This window comes from Oncorhynchus keta, chromosome 8 (genome assembly GCF_023373465.1).
Source record: "Oncorhynchus keta strain PuntledgeMale-10-30-2019 chromosome 8, Oket_V2, whole genome shotgun sequence".
Classification (NCBI taxonomy): domain Eukaryota; kingdom Metazoa; phylum Chordata; class Actinopteri; order Salmoniformes; family Salmonidae; genus Oncorhynchus; species Oncorhynchus keta.
The window spans coordinates 20,634,599-20,661,809 of NC_068428.1; the positions used below are offsets into that span (position 1 = coordinate 20,634,599).

Consider the following 27,211-nt stretch of genomic DNA (forward strand, 5'->3'; position numbering starts at 1 on the left):
GTTGCTCCAAGCAGAGGAAATTGCAGTTCTGAAACACATGAAGACTTCTGCCTGAAGCCCATGCACCCCGCAGTGTACATGTTGGACCCCAAGTATGCTGGTAAGAGCATCACTACCGTGTCTCGCCACCTTGGCCTGGATGAGGGAAAGTTTCTTGACAGTCTGGCAAAGTACACTTCCAAGCAAGGGCTTTGGGATGGAGATGCAATATGGCAGTCGTGCCAGCATATCTCATCAACCACCTGGTGGAAGGGACTTTGTGGATCTGAGGCTCTTTCCCCAGTTGCCTCATCCTCCAAATCCCACCAACATCAGCTGCCTCAGAGCGCAACTGGTCCTTGTTTGGGAACACACACCAAAGCATGCAACAGGCTGACCTACACATTTTTGTGTTTTTGAGCCTGAAAACAAGCCATCAAGGTTGGAAAGTGATAGTGAAGGTGAGTCCTAAGTCTGTTCAAGAGCTGGACATTGAGGTCCAGGGAGAAGACATGGAAGCCTGAGAGGAAGACAACCAAAGCTTTAGTCTTGAAACTATAGTTTTACAGATGTATGTTGATGTTTTTGGGTGATGCGATGGATCATTGGACATTATTTAATATTCCCTTTTGTTGTTCAGTGAAATCATGTGATGAGTCAACTCTCCTAAATTAAAGTTTTATTCGTAACTAAATTGTTTAATTTCTATTGGAAGGATCTAATCCTTTGCAATTGTCTACTTATGATAAGGTGAAAGGTTTATGATTCTGTCTCCATATGTTATGGTAAATATATCAATGCACAAAACATTACATTTTTGTAATTTGCATATATTTCTGTTAATTCCCACGGAAAGTTTCCACAACTGAATATTCCCCAAAATGTGTAACCGTACCTCGAGCACCTCAAAAATGAATCCAAGTATTCACTAACGCATACAACTTGGAGTAAAAAACAACAACCTCTTTACTTGGGTATTCAATCCTCAAAGAAATATTCTACAAACTGTATTAAAAAGAAATGGGAGGAGGAACTTGATATTGAAATAACTGATGAAACATGATTGAACATATTAGAGACTCAACATGGAGAGAATTCTGTTGGAAGAATGTTATTTCTTCATAATGCCTAAACTGAAATCAAAACAGGCTGGTTCCCTACACCGTTGTTGGAGAGAATGTGGCTATCAAGGGTGGATCACTCTCGTATCTTTTGGTCCTGCTCTGCAATCAAAACTTACTGGGGAGAAATAAGCTCGAACATTGGAAAAATAATGGGATTTGACAGAACAAACGTGAATTTCTTTGTACTTGGGTGAAATACCTGAACTTACACAATAGAGAAAAGTACCTCTTGAAGGTTCTACTGGCAGCCAGTAAAAATGCTTTCACTAGGAAATGGCTACAAAACTGATGTGTGATGTAACTGCCAGATCCTTTTGTTCTTTTACTTGTATTTTCTCTGTTCCTCAATAAAAACAAACTTTTGTGTACACACACACACACACACACACCTACACACCTCTTCAAATGAGTGGATTTGGCTATTTCAGCCACAGTTTTGGGAAGGCCCTTTCCTGTTTCAGCATGACAATGCCCTTGTGCACAAAGCGAGGTCCATACAGAAATGCTTTGAAGCGATTGGTGTGGAAGAACTTGACTGACTTACAGAGCCTAGACCTCAAACCCATCGAACACCTTTGAGATTAATTGGAACGCCGACTACGAGCCAGGCCTAATTGCCCAACATCAGTGCCTGACCTCACTAATTCTCTTGTGGCTGAATGGACAAGTCCCCGCAGCAATGTTCCAACATCTAGTGGAAAGCCTTCCCAGAAGATTAGAGGCTGTTAAAGCAGGAAAGGGGGGGACCAACTCCATATTAATGCCCATAATTTTGGAATGAGATGTTCGACTAGCAGGTGTCCACAAACTTATTGGTCATGTAGAGTATTTTGCATCCCTCGTTTACTCTGTTTTTCATCTATTTTGGCAGTTACCTGTTATCTGGCAGCTCGTTATTTACTCAAACAAATAATCTGGTGGGTTATGGTCGACAACGGAGCATGCATGTTTAAAAATGTCTTTGTTTTGGCCTTCTGAGCAGTTCACTGTTGGAACCTGTTCTTTTTACTCCAGGTGAAATGATACTTGATAGGTAGGTCAAAAAAATTTAAGGTGCGAAGTAGACTGTTAGTAGCTGCTAGATGGAGTGTGCAATGTAGTGCAGTGGGGAGGGAACTTGGAAGTCATTGGATGCCATCTCTGTCTCAGGAACCACATGTTATTTATTATCTTCAAAGACGTGCAGAAAATGTACATCTGAAATGTCTTGCCAGAGACCTCACAATATCATATTATCACCATACTTAGGTGTCAATATGATATGTATTGCATTTCTCATTATATTGTGGTTTGATGTTCCAAACATATTCCTCACCATGTGTCTGCTGCAGATGGATGAGAGAGCCATGAGTTTTTTTTTTTTTTGATCAGTCACGGAAATAAGTGCAGAAAACAAATTGTCTCCCTATTTAAAGATGTACTATGCATGAATCGCTCTGCCATTTCCTGGTTACTAAAATTCAACTAGTTTGACAGAACAAGCACGTATAGGGTAGAGAATCATTGTACCATCTAAACCACTGAAATATGTTTATTTTCAGCTGTTTAAAGTTGGTGTACAAAACAAAGTAAAAGATGCAAAACTTAAGCACGGGAAGCATGGAAATGGCACACACCGAACAGATCTACCTCTTCTTAGACTTGCTTTCAATGATAATGACAGCTCTATAACTCACATTTCATTGTGAATTTGGTTGGTCGCACAAAGTTACACTACCGTTCAAAAGTTTGGGGTCACTTTGAAATTTTCCTTTAAGACATACATGAAATGAGTTGCAAAATTAATAGGAAATATAGTCGAGACATTGACAAGGTTATAAATAATAATTGTGTCCTTCAAACTTTGCTTTCGTCAAAGAATCCTCCATATGCAGCCATTACAGCCTTGCAGATCTTTTGGCATTCTAGTTGTCAATTTAAGAGATTTCACCCCATGCTTCCTGAAGCACCTCCCAAAAGTTGTATTGGCTTGATTGGCACTTCTTACGTACCTATGGTCAAGCTGCTCCCACAACAGCTCAATAGGGTTGAGAGCCGGTGACTGTGCTGGCCACTCCATTATAGACAGAATAACAGATGACTACTTCTTCCCTAAATAGTTATTGCATAGTTTGGAGCTGTGCTTTGGGTCATTGTCCTGTTGTAGGAGGACATTGGCTCCAATTAAGCACTGTCCACTAGGTATGGTGTTGCGAAATGGAGTGATAGCCTTCCTCCTTCAAGATCCCGTTTACCCTGTACAAATCTCCCAGTTTACCACCACCAAAGCACCCCCAGACCAACACATTGCTTCCACCATGCTTGACAGATGGTGTCAAGCACTCCTCCAGCATCATTGAATTTTTTTCAAAAACTAGGATATGTTTGAGTAACCCCAAACATTTGAACGGTAGTGTACATATTGTAGTTTAAAGTGATGGGGAAAACAAGCTATTAATGGAAATTACTAATATAATCTTAATATATATCGAATAATATTCCGATAGTCAAAATAATATCCCGATTTAATGTAACTGTATTGATACCCCCATCACTAGAATGCACTTGGCATATGCTGTGCTAGACAGCACCTGCTGTCTGAAGACAATACAGTATCAGAATGTGAACCCGCATTACCCCCTCTAGATCTTCTGTCAGTGCATTCAATAAGCTCTTTTCATGCCTTTTCATTTCACCCCGTTAAACAGTGGTGCAATTTATTTTAATATAATTGGGTTGCAGTCAGGGGCAGAATTTCCAGAAACAAAGGATTCACACAAATAGAGCGCCTCAATGCTTGCTAACGGATATTTTTACAATTATATGTAAACTTATTTTTTTTGCACTAATATGAATCATGGTATTGTGATCATAGTGTAGTTACAGTGCAATAGTATAATTATTAGGCCTACCAAAATAAAGCTGAAATTTCACTCATTCACCTGGGGTTAACTACCTGACCTAACCTGGGAACCATCTTGATTATAATTCCATTACGTGATACATGTGGCATTGCACAAAATATATATCCAGGGGATGATAATGAAGCAATATTTCCAGTGTTGAGATATATGGAGGGATAAGTGGGGTTAGCCATAACAAAGTAGAATGATTTGACAGCTGCTAAAGGGTCTGCATAGTTCTATGTCCCTGTGCTTTCAGTTACAGTAAGGGTCTTGTACTAACAAATACCAGAGGCTTGTTCAGGAGGATGCTACAAGACAGAAATAGGAACATGTAACATTTCATTTGCCATTTATGTGTAGTAAAACTAATTATATTAACATTGTTAACATTTTGTTAACAGTAATTTTGTAAGTGCTTTGTATAGTAAGTAACTTGGTGTTTTTGCGCATTAAGCACTGATTGACATTTTGTAATTCTTGTTTCTTTGTCTGTAAATGTTGCTCTCACTCGACCTTTGTTAATATTTGCAGCACTTAAGAATGTGTAACTTGCTGGATTTGAACTAGGATGCATTTATTCCTTATCCGTCTGTCTTTTAACCTCCCAATAGGTAAACAGTGCTGGCTGAAACCTTCCCCAGCACTAGACCGCTCCTGATTTGAGTGAAGGGGACGAGAGTGACGCCTCCTTCTGTGGGACCACCTCAGAGGACAAAACCCCTCCCCATTCTTCCACGGGCCGCCATGGGTGAAGTAGTCATTGTGAAGGAGGGATGGCTTCACAAACGAGGTAATACCTCTACCCTCGATCTCCACCACCCTCTTACCTAAGGCTTTGGAAATCACACACAATCTAACATATATGTTGCCTCTGTCCTGCTTTGAAATAAGTGTAGATTTTGTTGCTTTTTCTGGTTATGTTTGCATGGTTGTCAATTAGCCAACCTGTTGTCTCTTGAGATAAAAGGGCATATAAAGTCGTCCCTGCGTCACACGTTTCTAAGATTGCTTCCTGTTTCAGCTCCATTCATCGATAACCAGGTCTACAATGCAAGTGATGCAATGTTTACTGTCTAAGAATGTTTATGGCCCCTATGAATGTGTATGGTCCTTAAAAATGTGGTTCCTGACACCTAAGGCCTGTGAATACATCCTCATAACAAACCTGTTAGTGTACACACTAGTAGAGGTTATATCAGGGCATTTGTAAAAGCTGATGAGAAATGTTTTATGTGTAAAACATTTGCCAATTTCTGGGGGGGGGGCACATCCATTCAACTTTAAAGCTGTGTTTTTCAACCTTTCTCTTGTTTTGGATTAGTCTTTGTGCAGATTGAACTCTGGGTCTCTGCTGTGACCCAGGCCATTCCATGTGCATATTTTCCGGTTCCGTCTGGAATTGGTGTGTTTTCCACTCGCACCTGCTTCTCCTTTGACCCTTTCCGTGTTCTATAAACAAAGAAATAGACCCCCCCCCCACTCTATTAACTAACTGTTGCCAGCGTACGCTAGGGCTGGGCGATATTGCCAAAATATTATCATGGTATTTAAAATAAATTCCATTTATTTTTTTATTCAATATTCAATAAAAGTTGTACATTTTGCTTTGAGTAGTGACTGATCCCAGGGTGGCAACACATCCATTCTCAGTGATTTCAGTAAGTCTTTCTCCATTCTGATTGTTTTATACTGTTCAATTCAACTTCAAACAAAACACATTTCAGCACTTTCATAATTTCTGCACTCATTTGCGGTGGTGGAAAGAGTACCCAACTGTCATACTTGAATAAAAGTAAAGATACATTAAAAGAGAATTACTCAAGTAAAAGTTAGTAACCCAGTAAAATACTACTTGAGTAGAAGTATTTGGTTTTAAATATACTTAAGTATCAAAATTAAATGTAATTGATAAAAAGTACTTAAGTATCAAAGGTAGAAGTAATTTCAAATTCCTTAAGCAAACCATTTTTAAAATGTATTTACAGATGGCCAGGGGCACACTCCAACAATTTACAAACAAAGCATTTGTGTTTAGTGAGTCCTCCAGATCAGAGGCAGTGGATGTTCTTTTGATAAGTGCGTTTATTGGATAATTTTCCTGTCCTGTTAAGCATTCAAAATGTAACTAGTACATTTGGGTGTCAGGGAAAATGCATGGAGTAAAAAGTACAGTATTTTCTTTAGGAATGTAGTGAAGTAAAAGTAATCCAAATTAAAGTACAGATACCAAAAAACAATTTGAGTAGTACTTTACACCACTGCTCAATTGAGAATGTCCATACTGCCGCCTAGGGCTGCATGATATGGACAAATCATCTAGGACTTATTTTTAACCAAATGTTGCAATTGCGATTTGACTTGCTAATTAGAGCAAAACTGTTGGAATCATGAAAATAGAATGACTAGTCTAATTCTATAGTTAGAATGTAATAGTGGGTACATTGAATACAGTGTTTGAGATGACAATGAATTAAAATGCTAGGGAGTTATTGTGACAGGGTAGGAACTAAAGTGTTTCCTAGGGGACCCTATAAGCTTTGGTTGGCTACATTGCATGTTTTCTCTTAGCTACTTCATGTATCTAACATATTCTTGCTTTGCATATTCCTCTTTGATTTAGAAGATACTGTTGCACAAACAACAAGCTGATTTTAGGTCTACGCCATCACTGGTATTATCAGGCTGTATTAGCTTGCTGCGTTTGCTCAAACTCAGTACATTTACTAGCTAGCTAGCTATTAGCATCTCACAAGATTTAGGGCAACTTGCTAAAAAAAAGTCATACTAGCTGTTTGCTGATGTAAGAAACATGAACTAATAATGTCATTTTTAGAACGCTAGTGGATTTATATTAAGACGCAAAGTGAAAACTGCATCGTTGTCATCAACATTGTTGCATGTTCTGCATTGACCATGCAGACTGAATGCAAGTGTCTCGTTGTTGAGGAAGGTCAAATGCACTCCTTGAGTGACAAGGGGCGGGGCTAGGTCTGTGTGGCACGGAGAGAGATGACTCAAGTAGCTAAGTAAACTATAACAATTGACATTTACTTATGGCGTATCACATTCAACAAACCAAACATTCAAATACCGGTATAGAAGGTAAAGTAAAAACCCAAACCAGTCCCTGCATCAATACCGGTATATCATAACATATGGTGTACGCCGTTAAGCCTCAACATAGCTTTAGCCACGGGGACGACCAGATTGCAACAATGAAAAACGTGTGTTTTCACACATGAAATCTTCTATGATAGCTTATACTGGATATAATATATTTTTACGGACTCTCCAATATGGTATTTTCTAGCAAATGGTGTTATTAGGTTGTGTACAACACCCAACTCAACCAGAGGCCAACTTTCTGGAAAAGCCAGGCGGTGCAATGGTGCAGGGATTAGGGTGTGGCTGAGGATGGCAGCAGCAAGATTCCTACTACACAAACTGTGGAAGCTGGACAGTCGGAGTTTGCAAGGCCATTGGGTTTTTACTGGAGAGTCCTACCCCCTCCCTCCCTCCAGCCTTGGCCAGTCGGACAGTGTAGCGCCGTGGCTAGGAGTTTCGGGGTCATCCCAGTTCAGCTATGCAGACAGACCCCACCCAGAATGGCTCTGGGCCCTGATCAAAAGGAAGGCAGCCAGCGCTGGATTTGCGCCGCTTAATGTGGCGGGGAGCCTGTTTTGTCCACAAGGGATTTGGAGATGTTTTCTCTCTTGATGTGACCATGGTGACATCACCCACAGGAAACTATGAAGGCTGCAGAGTGGTTCTGTCAGGCATTTTCTGCTCAGGGTGGATTTTGCCCACCTGTCATTCAAACATCCTACAACAAATTTAGTTTAGCAGTGTTTCCCTTGGGATTTTTTTCAACAGTGGTGGCAAAGGAAGGGGAGGGGTAGTGGGTGTATCCAATAGCATGGCCTCCAACTGAAAGTTTAGTGGTCCTCTTGGCCGCAGAGACTAAATGTAGCTGCTTTAAAGCGAATTACTTGCAACTCTACTAGGCCTGACCCATTTTAGTCGATTTGGTGAATTGTTTGGTCGATAGGCTGTTGGTCGATCAAGATTTCTTTAGTCGAGCAGTAGCAATAAAAATAATAATCATGGTGTACAAGAGACCTGTCCAATTCTTGCATGTCTGAGTGTACTGATTGGAGGTCGACCGATTTAATTGGAATGGCCGATTTTAATTAGGGCTGATTTCAAGTTTTCATAACAATCGGAAATCGGTATTTATGAGTGCCGTTTAAAAAAATAACTTTTACATTTTTTAATACCTTTATTTAACTAGGCAAGTCAGTTAAGAACACATTCTTATTTTCAATGACGGCCTAGGAACGGTGGGTTAACTGCCTCGATCAGGGGCAGAACGACAGATTTTCACTTTTTCAGCTCGGGGGATCCAATCTTGCAACCTTACAGTTAACTCGTCCAACGCAATAACAACCTGCCTCTCTCTTGTTGCACTCCACAAGGAGACTGCCTGTTAAGCGAATGCAGTAAGCCATGGTAAGTTGCTAGCAAGCATTAAACTTATCTTATAAAAAAAACAATCAATCATAATCACTTTTAACTACACATGGTTGATATTACTAGATATTATCTAGCGTGTCCTTCGTTGCATATAATCTGACTGAGCATACATGTATCTAAGTATCTGACTGAGTGGTTGTTGGCAGAAGCAGGCGTGTAATCATTCATTCAAACAACACTTTTGTGCGTTTTACCAGCAGCTCTTCGTTGTGCATCAAGCATTGCGCTGTTTATGACTTCAAGCCTATCAACATTATTTAAACCAAATTGAACACGTTTCATTATTTACTTGAGGCTAAATTGATTTTATTGATGTATTATATTAAGTTAAAATATAAGTGCCCATTCAGTATTGTTGTAATTGTCATTATTACAAATAAATAAAACAATCGGACGGTATCGGTATTCTGCTTTTTTGGTCCTCCAATAATCTGTATCGCCGTTGAAAAATCATAATCGGTCGACCTATAGTACTGATCCATGGGGATGACACAGTCATCAGACATTTGCTACTGAAATTGTATGTGGTTATATTATGTAAGAACAATGTTGCATCACAAATAAAAATATATATTTTACAAATGGGTTTTCTTCCACGTTGGATAGTGGTTGCTGTCTGCGGTTCTGAAACGCATCAGTGCGCTGTTGAATTGGCACCTTTTCATAGACCATGTTGCCATGTGCATAATAGCGAAGTTAACCAGCATATCGGTGTTGAGAACAATGGGGCGGAGGCAGCAGCAGAGTTAGATGAGACAACAGCCCTTGCCTTAATTGTTGAGTAAAAGTGAGGAGAGAGATGGGAAACCCCAATTTAATTAAGTCTTTAAATCGATAGCTTAACTGTTTATTAAATGTACTTGGCTTTATAAATAATATCTACAGAAATGACAACCTGCTTCTGTTGCCTGTTTGAGTGTTTAACAGTCTACTGATTCCGTGAGTACCAGGCCTCATGTAACCACAACCACTCATGTAACCAAAACAAGTACACAAATTCTGCTGTTTTGATATGCTGAAATAAAGGCTTCACAGTTTTTTCATTAGACCAGCCTCTGGTATTTTTTATTTAGTGTCTACACTGTTCCAAATGGTCAAATTATATATATATAATAATAATGCCACTTTTTCCTTGATCTCCTTATTGTTATTATTATCATTATAATAAGTAATGTCATTGTCATTAGTAGGCTTAGTATAGCAGCCTTGTATAACCACCATTGATTGAGCTGTATGCTTAAGAACGCATCCTGTTTAGTCTTAATACCGTAACTAACTTCGGCCTATATTTCAATTCTTAAATAGGCTACTGTATCAATCAATCATTTATTCGTTAATGTCATCACACAGCAAATGAGTCATTTATGATTTGAAATGCAGTAAAAGCATTTTAGTTTTAATTAAATAAAAGGGATGGTTGAATAATTAGTGTAAACAATAAATAGGCCTAAATCGTTCATTTCTCTAATTTGCTTAACGAATGTGACTGTTTTTAGTCTTTGCTGTAATAAAGGCTTTACCCCAAAAAAACATACTTTGTCCAAATGGTCAGAAAATGTATATTGTAATCTAACATCACCTGTTTGGCACACATAATATGCGCACAGCGCTTGCCCCTTACTTTATTCTTGATCGCCAGTATTTTCAACAACTAGCCATTCATTCCACACATCTGACTTCCCCTTTACCTCCTGAGCAACCAGTAAACATTCCCCCGTTCCAGTTTATTTGTCACGTCCTCTCAATCCATTTTGCTGTTGTGTTACGCTGGCCAGAGTTTACATGTGTCAGTAGAGAGAGCAAGGGTTGAGGAAATAGATCTTTTTTTCTGAACAAATGAGGGATTTCTGTAAGAACTTTTCAGTCAGACTTGGCTGTAATTATGTTGCTGTAGTGGTCGCTGCAGCAGGGAGGAGAGGGAGAGTCACTCAATGTTTATTTATTTTTTTGCGCAGCAAGTATGAGCCAGATCCAGTGCAACCAAATCATTTGTGGTCACACTCCTAGTAATTTGTCATAATTATTTAATCAAACAGTTTGCTTAAAGGATCAGACAAGCTCAGTGCGTATAAACTCAGCAAAAAAAGACACTTCCCTTTTTCAGGACCCTGTCTTTAAAAGAAAATCCAAATAATTTTACAGATCTTCATTGCAAAGGGTTTAAACACTGTTTCCCATGCTTGTTCAATGAACCATAAACAATGAATAAACATGCACCTGTGGAACTGTTGATAAGACACTAACAGCTTAGACGGTAGGCAATTAACCTCTCTGGTACAAGTGGGACGTTAGCGTCCCACCTCGACAACAGCCAGTGAACTTGCAGGGCGCCAAATTCAAAACAGAAATCTCATAATTAAAATTCATCAAACATACAAGTATTATACACCATTTTAAAAGATAAACTTCTAGTAAATCCAACCAGTGTCCGATTTCAAAAAGGCTTTACTGCGAAAGCACACCATGCGATTATGTTAGGTCAGCGCCTAGTCACAACCATACAGACATTTTCCAGCCAAGGAGAGGGCTTGCAAAAGTCAGAAATAGAAATTTAAATGAATCACTAACCTTTGCTCTTCATCAGATAGCACTCAGGACTCCATGTTAGACAACAAATGTGTGTGTTGTTCGATAAAGTTAATCTTTGTCCAAATACCTCAATTGAAATTGATACGTTATGTTCAGAAATGTATTGTCTCAAACAAACATTTGGTGAAAGTGCAGAGCCACATCAATTTACAGAAATACTCATCATAAACATTGATCTAAGATATAAGTGTTTAACATACGATTAAAGAAACTTCTCCTTAATGCAACTGCTGTGTCAGATTTCAAAAAGGCCGTACGGCAAAAGCACACTTTGCAATTATGTTTGGTCAGCGCCTAGCCACAAACCATACAGCCATTTTCCAGCCAAGGAGAGGTGTCACAAGTAAAAAAAAATTGCATTAAAATGAATCACTTACCTTTGATCTTCATATGATGGCACTCCCAGGTCTCCATGTTAGACAAATGTTTGTTTTGTTTGATAAAGTTAATCTTTATTTCCAAATACCTCCTTTTTGTTCGCCTTTAGTCCTGTAATCCAAATGCACAGTGCGTGGGCACTAAGTCCAGACAAAGTCTAAATAGTTCCATTACAGTTCGTAGAAACATGTCAAACAATGTATAGAATCAATCTTTAGGATTTTTTTGTAATAAATCTTCAATAATATTCCAACCAGACAATTCCTGTCTTTAGAAATGAAAAGGAACGGAGCTTGTGCGTGACTAAACTAAAGACTTTCTGCTAGACCCCCAATTCAAACAGTTCTTATTCGCTCCCCCTTCACAGTAGAAGCCTGAAACATTCTAAAGACTGACATCTAGTAGAAGCCTTAGGAAGTGCAATCTGACACCATAGACACAGTATATTGGATAGGCAATCACTTGAAAAACTACAAACCTCAGATTTCCCACTTCCTGGATGGATTTTCCTCAGGTTTTCACCTGCCATATTAGTTCTGTTATACTCCGACATTATTTCAACAATTTTGGAAACTTTTTAGTGTTTTCTATCCAAATCTACTAATTATATGCATATCCTAGCTGCTGGACCTGAGTAGCAGGCAGTTTAATTTGCACGCTTTTCATCCAAAATTTTGAATGCTTCCCCCTACCCTAGTGAAGTTAAGGTCACAGTTATGATAACTTAGGACACTGAAGAGGGCTTTCTACTGACTCTGAAAAACACCAAAAAGATGCCCAGGGTCCCTGCTCATCTGCAAAAACATGCCTTAGGCATGCTGCAAGAAGGCATGACGACTGCAGATGTGGCCAGGGCAATAAATTGCAATGTCCGTACTGTGAGACGCCTAAGCGCTACAGGGTGACAGGACGGACAGCTGATTGTCCTCGCAGTGGCAGACCACGTGTAACAACACCTGCACAGGATCTGAACATCACACCTGCGGGACAGGTACAGGATGGCAATAAAACTGCCCGAGTTACACCAGGAACGCACAATCTCTCCCTCCAGTGCTCAGTCTGTCCACGAGAGGCTGGACTGAGGGCTTGTAGGCCTGTTGTAAGACAGGTCCTCACCAGACATCACCGGCAACAACATCACCTATGGGCACAAACCCACCGTAGCTGTACCAGACAGAACTGGCAAAATGTGCTCTTCACTGACTAGTCACGGTTTTGTCTCACCGGTGGGTGATGGTCTGATTCGTGTCAATCGTTGAAAGAATGAGCGGGATCGATTTGGAGGTGGAGGGTCCGTCATGGTCTGGGGCAGTGTCACAGCATCATTGGACTAAGTTTGTTGTCATTGCCTGCAATCTCAACGCTGTGTGTTACAGGGAAGACATCCTCATGTGGTACCCTTCCTGCCGGCTCATGCTGACATGACCCTCCAGCACGACAATGCCACCGGCCATACTGCTAATTCTGTGTGTGATTTCCTGCAAGACAGCAATGTCAGTGTTCTGCCGTGGCCAGAGAAGAGTCTGGATCTCAATCCCATTGAGCACGTCTGGGACTTGTTGGATCGAAGGTTGAGAGCTAGGGCCATTCCCCCCCAGAAATGTCCGGGAACTTGCAGGTGCCTTGGTGGAAGAGTGGGGTAACATCTCACAGCAAGAACTGGCAAATCTGGTGCAGTCCATGATGAGGAGATGCACTGCCGTACTTAATGCAGCTGGTGGCCAGATACTGTTTCTTTTTATTTTGACCCCCTCCCCGCCCTAACTTTGTTCAGGGACGTCTGTAGAACTTGTTCAGTTTGTCTGTTAAATTTTATGTTCATGTTCATACAAATATTTACACGTTAAGTTTGCTGGAAATAAACTCAGTTGACAGTGAGAGGACATTTCTTTTGTTGCTGAGTTTAGTTGATTTGATTAAAACACATAGGATGTGTCTATATATTGAGAAAAGTGACCAATCGATTGGTCAAAAAGAAAAGACTATTCGAGAGAATTTGTTGTAGGGCACAGCCTTAATTCTACACATTTTGGCATGAGGTGGAGAGAAAGGTGTACAGTTTTAAAGCTATACTGTACAAAAATAGAAACTCAACAAGATTTTACTTAGTTACAGTTCATAAAACGTAGGTGCGCACTTTTTTTTCAAAATAATGCCATGGAATTCTAAGCAAAACTTGTCTGTTAAAATAAACTAGTGTAGCCCACAGTCATATGGCATAGCCATATCCGGGCCTAACATAAGGACAACTCAGAGTAAGCTATTCTGTTCTGAAATAGACTACATTTTCTTTATCATGTTTGTTTAGACCTGTCTAAATTAAATAATGGATTTATTGTGATAGTGTAGGTTATATTACATGGATTTATTAGACTTATTAAAATGTAGATATTCCAAAAGGTCTGCATCATTGGCTTATAGGCTATGTGTGGAAGCCAGGAGATGCTAAACATGTTTTATGCTAATTAACTGTCGATTTACTGTGAGATCAGCGGTTATTTTCTTGACAATCACCGGCTGACAAGATCAGAAAACCAGTCAGTATCTGCTGTGGCCACCATTTGCCCCATGTGGCATAACACCTCCATCGCATAGAGCTAATCAGGCTGTTGATTATGGAATGTTGTCCCACTCCTCTTCAATGGCTGTGCAAAGTTGCTAGATATTAACGGGAACTGGAACATGCTGTCGTGCATGCCGGTCCCAAGCATCCCAAAGATGCTCAATGGGTGACATGTCTGAGTATGCAGGCCATGGAAGAACTGGTACATTTTCAGCTTCCAGGAATTGTGTACAGATCCTTGTGACATGGGGCTATGCATTATCATGATGAAACATGAGGTGGATGAATGGCACGACAATGGGTCTCAGAAACTTGTCACTGTATATGTCTGCATTCAAATTGTCATTGATAAAATGCAATTGTGTTTGTTGTCTGTAGCTTATGCCTGCCTATACCATAACCCCACCGCCACCATGGGGCACTGTTCACAACTTTGACATCAGCAAACTGCTCGCCCACACGGTGCCATACACGTTTTCAGCGGTTGCGAGGCTGGTTGGACGTACTGCTGAATTCTCTAAAACGGCGGTTTATGGTAGAGAAATTAACATTACATTCTCTGGCAACCGATATGGTGGACATACCTGCAGTCAGGATGTCAATTGCACTCTCCTCTCCCTGAACTTGAGGCATCTGTGGCATTGTGTTGTGACAAAACGTTACATTTTATAGTGGTCTTTTGTTGTCCCCAGCACAAGCTGCACCTTTGTAATGATCATGTTTAATCAGCTTTTTGATATGCCATAACTGTCAGGTGGCTGGATTATCCTGGAAATGTAGAAATGCTCAAAAACAGGGATGTTAAAAAAATAATTGTGCAACAAATTTGAGAGATTAGCTTTGCATATTGGGATATTTTATTTCATCTCCTGAAACATGGGACTAACACCTTATATTTTTGATAAGTGTAGTTTCCTGCAATTATACATATTTTGCCATTGCTTATGCAGTGTTCTTATGTGACTCAAACGGTGACTGAAACATTATAGCAAAATCAATGGGGGGGGCCCATGAAATTTGGAATTGTATTCTCCCCGACTGGCTACTTTTTTATTTATTTTGGTTGTTAGTTCTCAAAGATTATCTATATAATTGGATAGCTATCTTATAATTAATTGGATAGCTACATTATCTTTTCTATATACTTTATCTGGTTTTAGTCATTTTCAGTTTACACTGAATCTTTTCCCATCTCTTGAATATATATTTCTTTAAATGATACAGTACCAGTCAAAAGTTTGGACACCTACTCATTCCAGGGTTTTTCTTTATTTGTATTATTTTCTACATTGTACAATAGTGAAGACATCACAACTATGAAATAACATATGGAATCATGTAGTAACACTTGGCATTCTCTCAACCAGCTTCATGAGTTAGTCACCTGGAATGCATTTCAATTAACAGGTGTGCCTTAAGTGAATTGGTGGGATTTCTTTCCTCCTTGTATTTGAACCAATCAGTTGTGTGGTGACATGGTAGGGTTGGAATACAGAAGTTATCACAATTTGGTAAAAGACCAAGTCCATATTATTGCAAGAACGGCTCAAATAAGCAAAGAGGAACATTACTTTAAGACATGAAGGTCGGTAAATCTGGAACATTTCAAAAACTGACAGTTTCTTCAAGTGCAGTTGAAAACCATCAAGCACTATGATGTAACCGGCTCTCATGAAGACCGCTACAGGAAAGGAAGACCCAGAGGTACCTCTAATGAACTTATCCTCTGCAGTAGTTAACTGCCGCCCAAATAAATACTTCAGAGTTCAAGTTAGATACATCAACTGTTTAGAGGAGACTGCGTGAATCAGGCTTCCATGGTAGAATTGCTGCAAAGAAACCACTACTAAAGGACACCAATAAGAAGACCTGTTTGGGCCAAGAAACGCAAGCAATGGACATTAGACCGGTGGAAATCTGTCCTTTTGGTCTGTGTCCAAATTTGAGATTTTTGGTTCCAACCGCTGTGTCTTTGAGACGCAGAGTAGGTGAACAGACCTCCGCATGTGTGATGGTGTCGGGGGTGCTTTGCTGGTGACACTGTCTGATTTTTATTTAGAATTTAGGGCACACTTAACCAGCATAGTTACCACAGCATTCTGCAGTGATACACCATCACATCTGGTTTGGGCTTAGTCCCACTAATTTGTTTTTTAACAGGACAATGACCCAACACACCTCCAGGCTGTGTAAGGGCTATATGACCAAGAAGGAGAGTGATGTAGTGCTGCATAAGATGACCTGGCTTCCACAATCCCCCGACCTCAACCCAATTGAGATGGTTTGGGATGAGTTGGACAACGGAGTGAAGAAAAAGCAGCCAACAAGACCTTAGCGTATGTGGGAACTCCTTCAAGACTGTTGGAAAAACATTCCAGGTGAAGCTGGTTGAGAGAACGGCAAGAGTGCAAAGCTGTCAAGGCAAATATTTTGATTTGACCTTTTTTTTGGTTACTACATGTGTTATTTCATAGTTTGTCTTAATAATCATACAATGTAGAAAATAGGAAAATAAAGAAAAACCCTTGAATGAGTAGGTGTCCAAACTTTTGACTCTTACTTTTTGGGGGACTGGTGCCCACGTCTTAGCAGCGGCAGCCTGGCGCTGCAAAATCAATATAGGGGAAACACTGAGGGTTATGCTCGTTAAAGCACTGAATGGCAGCCACCTAATTTAAACAGGCCAAGCATACCAGTCATGTCTCATCTGTATGGTTGACAACATGCGGAGCTGATTTGTATGTACTGAAAATGAGGTGTATAAATTTTGCCTGAATGACATGATTTTATGTCAAGTATCTTGGGTCCATTAAATAGGGCTGTATTTTAGTGTGAGGCAATTTAAGTACACAAGATTTACTGGATGGTATTCAAAGGTGTTCTCTTATGGGATTGGTTCCATCACAGCAGACAGAGCGTGGACTTTCCCACTATTCCAAGGATAATCAAAGCCACGGATGGCTGCTTGGATGACCTCCCTGTGATTTCTTTTCACGTTGAAACACGGCAGGGGCCTGAGCCAAGGAGTTAGTCACCCACTGGAAAAGCCTACTCTGAGGGAAAAACATCTGGATTCCCTGGAACGCATCCACCCTTCCCTTTAGCCAATCTCTCAACATGGCTAGGAGTCCTCCGATTCCAATCAAATGAGTCATACAAGATGAAGGAGAAACAAGATGGTTTGGATGTGACTCAAATCACCACTGGAAAGATGTATTCTTATATCCCAGCTTCAGCCTAAATTCTCTGTTTTTAGTATCCTGGCAGCTGGTTTGTCCCTGACATGGGACTAACCTCACGGCTAGTCGAAGTAGCCACACCCATGTTGCAGGCAGCAGACCACACCCTTTAGCCTACAGCTGTGTGGCTTGCGATGGTGTGCCACTCTTGCCTGATCAAAGCATTCCATTTGTGAATGTTGCAGAGATGGATACACCAGGATCTGTCTGTAGAGATTGGCAGTTAGTTGGGGGAGGGTGGCCATGGTGGTCAGCCAGGCCATCCAGTACCTTCCTTACCAAAAACCTCAGACCCAGTGTGGTTGAACACACTGGAGTGAGTTGAGGAATCTTGAGGAGTGGTTGTAAGGCTGAGACATACTTGTGGTGTTGGCTCCTCTCAACACTTACATGTGGATGAGAAATGTGTGCTGAGTTAGTGCTGTACGTGTACATTTGATTACTGTGCCACCTTGTGTTAACAAGGCCGAGCATAAGGCTCATAGATGCTTGCAAATGGGACCACTGACCAGAATACTACTGGACCACTGTTGCCTGTGCTTGTGTTTGAACGGGAAAGACCAGAGACAGCTGACATCTGACTGCTGTTTTGACCTACTTGTCTTAGTCTAGACAGGAAGTGTGCGGGTCTACCCACATTCATTCTGCTCACAAGCAATTTTCATGCAATACTATTTTCAGAGTGATATTAACAAAGTGTAAGCACACTATGCATACATAGATGATTGATTGCTTTGCCAATAAAGGTACTTGTTTAATTTGCTGCTTTTGTAGCTATCTACATGCATACAACGCTATAGTTTACACGTGTTCGACTCTTTTAGAAGAGACTACCTAAGACAACCAGACGGGCGGGAGGAGGAAGTGGATTCTTATTATAAGCCACACACAGTTCCTTTTGAAACCACATCCTCCTCCTAACCCAGGCTGCAATGGCATCTCTTATCTGCCCTGTCACTGTACCACCGGGCTTAGCCACTGGCTTCCTGCCTGCTTGGGTAGCTATAAATTATTTATTCATTATTAGTTTTAATCTCAATTGTTTACTGGGTCTCTCTCCTTTAACCTCGAATGCATTGATCTGCCACCAGGGTGGAGGCAGATGTATGTAGTGTTGCAAAGGTAGAGTATATTACTGCTAACTGTGATTTTATCATGCCATTTAGTGGCATTTTGGGTACTTCAGATAATCACATGTCTATCTCTGGCCCTCTGTGGCCTTATCACATGTAAAATAAATATATCAAATAAGATTTTAAAAATAGAATGACAAAGCTGTGAAACATTATCCTAAATATAAACCATCAACTTAGTGAATAGCTTTGCTGTTTTAATATGAGGGTTTCAGCATGAAATGCACTTGGTTTAAAAACATGTCATTGTAAATGCTTTGGTGCCAAACTGGTGGCAGTTGTGGAAAAAGTAAATAGTTGGGAAGGGTTAATTGAAAATAATGCTATTGTTGATTCGATGCTTTTTACATTTTCTCTTGAATCATCATATGTAAACAAATGAATACATTTTTATAAAGGTTAAAATATAAATTACCAGTTAATTACCGAAAGTTTTTTGTAAATTACCTGAAGTTTAGGCCTAGGTGTTTGAGTCTAGACGGGAACCATACAACAATTAATATATAGAGATGGATTGTCTTTATAGACAGGTTGGTTATTAAGCAAATAAAATGACACGTGCGCAACTGAGGCAAAACAGAATGGGATGGCTTGAATTGTTGACAACGTGTAAACTATATTTCGTCAATGTTTATTGAAAACATTACATTTGCACAATGTCTCTCAAATCCATCGCTAGTTGTTGGTTAGCTAGCGAATTTTGGCTATATTAGCATCGATATGACATCAGTCAAAAAGATACGAGCTGAAATAAGCCACCTACTATTCCCCACATGGCAGCAGCATGTCATTGTTGCTAGCTGTTCAGAAACACAACACACGGACGGACTTCTGCCCCCAGTAATGCCAATTTAGCGATTTTGTTGCTAGATTTGGCAACTTTTCAGACTACCCTGGCAACTTTTTGTTGCACCTAGCAACACATGTAGCTACTTTTAAAAATGTATTTGAACTTTTTAGCAACTTTTGAAAAGTGACTCATGCCAACATGCACGCATTTTCCCTTTTTAAATGACAAACTTTTTCTTTCAGTCACAACACGTGCCTGGCTGCAAAAAAATGCATTATGAGTGAAGTCAGCAGCAGGAGGCCAGCAGCAATTCCAGCAAATTGCAAATCATTGTTGGCTGACTGCAGCAGCAGTAGCACGGGTTCGACGAGCCAACCCCAATGAAAATAGTTGGTAACGAATGTTTGATCTTGAACAGAACTTACATCAATCAACAAGTTTCAATCAAAATTGTACAGAAAAGAGTGGGAGTCTGTACCTGAACAAAAGTCAAATCATATTTTCGCAGAGATGGCCAGTCAATTTGAGTAACGTTATTGTGTATTCTACGTAATGACAGTTTTACGTTTTTACGCAATGACATCAACGTCATTTATCAACCTTTTAGCAACATCAACCTGCCTCTAGCAACTTAGCCTGAAAATTAGTTGTCAACACTGTCTGCCCCATAGAAGCGTGGGCATCAGATTCGTGATATTGTCAGCTAACCACTCGAAAGGCAACAGCTTGTTAATTAGCTCACTCTTTGCCCTAGGAGCATCATGTGCACCTGCAGCTGTGTGAAACCGTCCATGTCCATGCCACACGCATAATTTTATCAAATTAAATTGGCTCGTGTACAGTATATTCGTTTAGTATTTTATCACACGCATACCGCATAAAGAGCCTTTTAGAGTGGAAACTGTCAGACAGCGCGAGAGTTGCTGCTACAGCATCTCAAATAGCAAATGCATAGGCAACAGAAGGCAGGCTTCATCAGCGCGAGGCAATATGCATTTTAAAAACATGCTTAGTTTTACTACATATGGGGCATGTCTTACCTTGTTTCACAGTAGCCTAGCCAAAAGCAGACCGTATCTGTAGAGGCAAATATTTTATATAAACTGTGTTTCATTGTCCAGTAGCACAATCTTAGTCATATTATCCACCCATGCGAGTTGTAGCATATTAGATCTCCCTTCTTATCGAAATTCAAGTATTTCACATTAAACTGTTAGCATGTGCGGGGAGCTTTTGGGGACTGTGTTTTACTGCTTATTGCATTATGCTGCGAACACCGACAGCGTCGTTGTATTTTGGTACACCAGAATTCCATTTATTTCAAATGAAACACTGCGTTTGCGTTGCAGAGGCAGTTGCAGTGCGTTCGGTGTGGTGCATACTTTGGATTTCTCGAACGTATGCGTCAAACTGTATGTGTAGATTGCTTGACAGAAATGGTTGTAGAAAGTGAATGTTGAATTTTTGTTGCATACATATTCAGATTATGGTGTGTACTATTTTGCGCAAAATGCTGTCGGTGTGTTCGAAGCGTTATGGAACGAACATGCATGCATGTGTAGCCTACTGACTTGTGCGCATTGCTGCTCTTATAATGTAAATACATAATAGTTTGTCAGCATTTTAAGCAACAGTTTCTGATCTGTTGCATCATTCATCCCCCTCACAGCTGTCTGTGTGTTTGGAATAGGTTATTTCTTTCTCGACAAGCTGACCAGTAGAATAGGTTAACTTTTCTACTATGGGGCGATAGGCTAGTGATTTTGCTGTTCGTTGCTTGATCGTGATCTTAGACCCTTATCGTGCCATCTGCGCGAAGCATATTTCTGAGATATTGAGCATCAACATTTTCACATCTCAGAACTATATTATTTTTTCATAACCCATTAAGGTCCACTTTTTTTAAAGGTACCTAAAGTGCAGAGTATCAAAATCCTCGCTGTCGCTCCCTTTTTTAAAATGTTTTCTGTTTCTTTTCTTTTACTTGTGCATTCACAGAAAACCTTATAGCTCTGAAATGTCAATCTGGGTTCAGCCTTAAAAGTTCTTTCTGACACTTCTGAATTAGACATGTTCTGTCTTTTAAGAAGACTAGCTATTTGAACACATACATAAATGATATAATAACTCTTAACAAGACTGAGTCAGAACACATCAAATACATTAGGAAATGTATTATGATGATCGGATTAATTACTGTCATTACCGAACAATTATTTTCTGATTTAAATTTTTTTTGTTGTTGCTTGCATGCCATTATTGCTGGCAAGTCGAGTCTAGACAATACTGGGAGGGAGATGGCAAAGATATGCTGATTGGTCCATCTGTATTTGTTCAGGCTTGTGATTGGATTACAGATAAACCCATTTGAACTTGGCACTAAAAGTTTCTTAACTTTCCAGTACATTTTTTTCTCACAAATTTACTTTTCAAGTAAACTAAGTTCACAGTCCTGAAGAACCATCTAAAGATCAGTTATGTGACGAACTCATTTTTGACAATGTTCAGTACCTTAATACAAAGGTCTCAACATGTAAAATATATATTAAATAATCAAATAAGATGACATCTGTAAAACATGATCCTAAATATAAACCAACTCCGTGAATACCATTCAAATAAAATGTTCTTTGTTGCATGCTTAGTCTCCACCTGTTCACAAACAGTGAAATGCTTACGTGTCCTTTTCCAACTATGCAGAGTTAAAGATAGAAAAGGGGGCCATACTCATCACCCTCTGTAGCACCTTGCGGTGAATAACAATAAGTAAAAATATAACATTGTTATATACAAGGAGTACCAGTACCGAGTCGATGTGCAGGGGTACAAGTTCATTGAGGTAGTAGCTATGTACATTTGGTAGGGGGTAAAGTGACTAGGTAACAGGGTAGATAAGACCGTAGCAGCATGGTGCGTGTGTGTTAGGGTGTCAGTATAAGTCTGTGTGCGCATTCTCAGTGCAAAAGTTTTTTTTTAAAAGGTCAATGCATGTAGTTTGGTTAGCCATTTTGATTTGCTAATTAGCAGCCTTGTTTAGCAGTCTTATAGCTTGGGGGTAGAAGCTGTTCAGGGTCCTGTTGGTACCAGACTTGGTGCACTAGTACCGCTTGCTGTGCGGTAGCAGAGCAAAAGTACTGTGGCTGGCGTCTAACCATTTTTTGGGGCCTTCCTCTGAAACCACCACGTGCATACTGACACACACTCAAACTCCCCACATACGCTGCTGCTACTGTCTATCTAACCTGTTTCCTAGTCACTTATCTACAGTAGACCTTCCGAGTGGCGCAGTGGTCTAAGGCACTGCAACGCAGTTGTTAGTCGTGCCACTAGAGATCCTGGTTCGAGTCCAGGCCTTGACGCAGTCGGCCGCGACCGGGAGACCCATGGGGTGGCGCACAATTGGCCTAGCGTTGTCCGGGTAAGGGGAAGGTTTGGCTGCCAGGGATGTCCTTGTTTCATCGCGCTCTAGCGACTTCTGTGGCGGTCCAGGCACATGCACGTTGACATGGTCGCGGCCGACATGGTGTTTCCTCCGACACATTGGTGCGACTAGCTTCCGGGTTAAGTCAATTGTCAAGAAGCAGTGCGGCCTGGTTGGGTTGTGTTCCGGAGGATGCATGGCTCTCGACATTCGCCTCTCCCGAGTCCGCATGGAAGTTGCAGCGATGGGACAAGACTAACTACCAATTGGATTCCACGAAATTGGGAGGGAAAAAGTATATATAAGGACAACGCATTCGGAAAGTACCCCTTTTTCAATATTTTGTTACAGCCTTAACCGGAAAATTGATTAAATTGTTCCCCCCCATCAATCTACACAGAACAAAACAAAAACAGATTTGTAGACATTTTTGCAAATGTATTAGAAAATAAAAACTTACATAAGTTTTCAGACCCTTAGTACTTTGTTGAAGCACCTTTGGCTACGATTACAGCCTGGTCTTCTTGGATATGACGCTACAAACTTGGCACACCTGTATTTGGGGAGTTTCTCACATTATTCTCTGCAGATCCTCTCAAGCTCTGTCAGGTTGGATGGGGAGTGTCGCTGCACATCTATTTTCAGGTCTCTCCAGAAATGTTTGGTCTGGTTCAAGTCCAGACTCTGGCTGGGCCACGCAAGGATATTCAGAGACTTGTCCCTAAGCCACTTCTGCGTTGTCTTGGCTGTGTGCTTAGAATCGTTGTCCTGTTGGAAGGTGAACATTCACCCCAGTCTGAGGTCCTGAGCGTTCTGGAGCAGGTTTTCATCAAGGATCTCGCTCTACTTTGCTCCGTTCAGATTTCCCTCGATCCTGACTCGTCTCCCTGTCTCTACTGCTGAAAAACATCCGCATCGTGTGATGCTGCTACCACCATGCTTCACTGTAGGGATGATTCCACGTTTCTTCCAGACATGACGCTTGGCATTCAGGCCAAAGAGTTCAACCTTGGTTTCATCTGACCAGAGAATCTTGTTTCTCATGGTCAGTCCTTTTAGGTGCCTTTTTTAGCAAACTCCAAGCAGGCTGTCATGTACCTTTTGCTGAGGAGTGGCTTCCGTCTGGCCGCTACCATAAAGGCCTGATTGGTGGAGTGCTGCAGAGATGGTTGTCCTTCTGGAAGGTTCTCCCATCTCCGCAGAAGAACTCTGGAGCTCTGTCTGAGTGACCATCTGGGTTCTTGTTCACCTCCCTGACCAAGGCCCTTCTCCCCCGATTGCTCTGTTTGTCCTAGGCGGCCAGTTCTAGGAAGAGTCTCTTGGGGGGAGGGGGTTCCAAACTTCATCCATTTAAGAATGATGGATGCTGCTGTGTTCTTGGACCTTCATTGCTGCAGATATTTTCTTTGTACCCTTCCCCAAATTTGACCTCATGGCTTGGTTTTTGACATCAATTTTTATTGGTCACATATACATAATTAGCAGACGTTAATGCGAGTGTAGTGAAATGCTTGTGCTTCTAGTTCCGACCGTGCAGTAATATCTAACAGGTAATCTAACAATTTCACAACTACCTTATACACAGAAGTGTAAAGGAATGAATATGTACATATAAATCTATGGATGAGCGATGGCCGAACGGCATAGGCACGATGCAGTAGGTAGTATAGAGTACATTATATACATATGAGATGAGTAATGTAGGGTATAGTGGCATTGTTTAAAGTGACTAGTGATACATTTATTACATCACATGTTTTATTATTAAAGTGGCTAGAGATTTTAGTCAGTATGTTGGCAGCAGCCACTCAATGTTAGTGATGGCTGTTTACCAGTCTGATGTCCTTGAGATAGAAGCTGTTTTTAATCTCTCGGTCCCAGCTTTGATGCACCTGTACTGACCTCGCCTTCTGTATGATAGCGGGGTGAACAGGCAGTGGTTCGGGTGGTTGTTGTTCTTGATGATCTTTTTGGCCTTCCTATGACATCGGGTGGTGTAGGTGTCCTGGAGGGCAGGTAGTTTGCCCCCGGTGATGCGTTGTACAGACCTCACTACCCTCTGGAGAGCCTTATGGTTGTGGGTGGAGCAGTTGCCATACCAGGCGGTGATACAGCCCGACAGGATGCTCTCGATTGTGCATCTGTAAAAGTTTCAGTGCTTTTGGTGCCGAATTTCTTCAGCCTCCTGCTGCTGGAGGGTACTATGGTGTTAATGCTGAGCTGTAATTGATGAACAGCATTCTTACATAGGTATTCCTCTTGTCCAGATGGGTTAGGGCAGTGTGCAGTTTGATTGTGTCGCCTGTGGATCTATTGGGGCGGTAAGCAAATTGGAGTGGGTCTAGGATGGAAGTGATACGATCCTTGACTAGTCTCTCAAAGCACTTCATGATGACTGAAGTGAGTGCTACGGGGCGATAGTCGTTTAGCTCAGTTACCTTAGCTTTCTTGGGAACAGGAACAATGGTGGCCATCTTAAAGCATGTGGGAACAGCAGACTAGGATAGGGATTGATTGAATATGTCCGTAAACACACCAGCCAGCTGGTCTGCGCATGCTCTGAGGACGCGGATAGGGATGCCGTCTGGGCCAGCAGCCTTGCGAGGGTTAACACGTTTAAATGTTTTACACACGTTGGCTGCGGTGAAGGAGAGCCTGCAGGTTTTGGTAGCGGGCTGTGGCACTAATGTCCTCAAAGCGAGCAAAGAGGGCGTTTAGTTTGTCTGGGAGCAAGACATCAGTGTCCGTGACGGGGCTGGTTTTATTTTTGTAGTCCGTGATTGTCTGTAGACCCTGCCACATACATCTTGTGTTTGAGCCGTTGAATTGCGACTCTACTTTGTCTCTATACTGACGCTTAGCTTGTTTGATTGCCTTGTGGAGGGAATAGCTACACTGTATTCGGTCATGTTTCAGGTCGCCTTGCTATGATTAAAAGCAGTGGCTCGCACTTTCAGTTTTGCACGAATGCTGCCATCAATCCACTGTTTCTGGTTGGGGAAGGTCCCACAGTACTTTCAACTGTGGGACTTTATATAGATAGGTGTGTGCCTTTCCAAATCATGTCCCATCAATTGAATGTACCACAGGTGGACTCAACTTGTAGAAAATAACATCTCAAGGATGATCAATGCAAACGGGATGCACCTGAGCTCAATTTAGTCACATAGCAAAGGGTCTGAATACTAAAGGTATTTCTGTTTTTATTTTTTATCAACATTCTAAAGACCTGTTCACTTTGTTATTATGGGGTATTGTGTGTAGATTAAGGAAACATTTATTTAATAAATTCTAGAAAAGGCTATAATGTAACAAAATGTGGAAAGTTTAAGGTCTAAATACTTTCCGAAATCATTGTATATTTATAAAGCTAACTCGTTTACCTCACATTTATGCACATCGATTCGGGTACAAATACTCCCTGTATATAGCCGGTATATAGCCATGCTATTTTTCTCATTAGTTATACCTCGTTATTTTTATTTCTTTCACTGTTGGAAAAGGACCCGTAAGTAAGCTTTTCGCTGTTAGTTTGTAGCCTGTTGTTTATGAAGCATGTGACAAATACAATTTCATCATTTTATATATATATATATATATATGTTTGTGTGTGTGGATTTCTGCATGAAATAGCCTTTTTTTTCACACTTAATTTACTTTAAATGTTTTGGCACCAAAATTTTGAAAAGTACATTTGAAAGTAATGCGATTGTTGATTTAGATGCTTTTTTTCAATTAGGCTTTTCTCTTGAAACCTATGGACAATATTGACACAGAGATATAAAAAAAAAAAATCTATTAAGACTACAATTAGAAAGAAAAAAGTTTAAATTACCAAGTTGCCATAAATTACTGCAAGTTTAACCCTAGGCCTATGTGTTTGCAAAGATATGGGTTTCAGATGAGTAGCATTGGTAAATGAGTCTGGACAGGCACCATGCAACAACACTTAATAGGTATGGATTGTCTTTTATAAGGCAACAGCTTGTTCCTTAGGTCACTTTGCCCTAGGAGCATCACACACATCTGCTTTAGTCTCTAGGCATGAAGTGTGCGTGTGAAATGAAACAGTTTTTCGAAGATTCCAATCATCTTATCGCCCTTATTGAGCATTAACAGATGAGTCAGCAGCAGCAGCACTCACTACACTTGATTAGGGTGTCGTTTTTCTCTCAATGTGCTGTTAGTGTGTCACTTCCTGTTTTCTAGAATATGGTTGTTGATTACCAGAAGTACCCGTAGTCGCGGTTATAAAAATAAATGAAAAACATATCAGAGACCCTGTTTACTAGCTGCCTGTCTTAAAGGCACAGTACATGAAGGCAGTACAACAGATACACGCAGTGCAAAGAGGAGATACAAAAAATAGAAATGGCCCTTAAGGGGAAGTTCTGTTTTCGTTGAAACCACCAGGTCAAATGCCTCAGACGTTTGCGGTCAACCAAACTCGGTCTTTCTCTCACACACTTGTCCAACATGCTATCATTACTAGCTCCCCCTAGGGTTAGCGATAGCTCGGTGCTCTTATGGCTCTTCAGACTGGGTTAGGATTTCACTGACAGGTTGAGTAGTCTACT

The 27,211-nt window shown here is 40.7% G+C and overlaps 1 protein-coding gene across 5 annotated transcripts in view; it reads left to right on the forward strand.

The window, feature by feature from the left end:
- The window catches only part of LOC118386979 (RAC-alpha serine/threonine-protein kinase-like), a 70,633-nt gene that overhangs the window by 37,400 nt on the left and 6,022 nt on the right, over positions 1–27,211 (forward strand). For 3 of the 5 annotated variants that reach the window (XM_035775045.2, XM_035775044.2, XM_052523808.1), the window contains one exon: positions 4,600–4,778. The exons of the other annotated variants lie outside the window; for them this stretch is intronic. In XM_035775045.2, coding sequence (XP_035630938.1) covers positions 4,733–4,778 — 46 coding nt within the window. In that variant the 5' untranslated portion in view covers positions 4,600–4,732. The remainder of the gene's footprint in view (positions 1–4,599; positions 4,779–27,211) is intronic. 5 annotated transcript variants of the gene reach the window in all.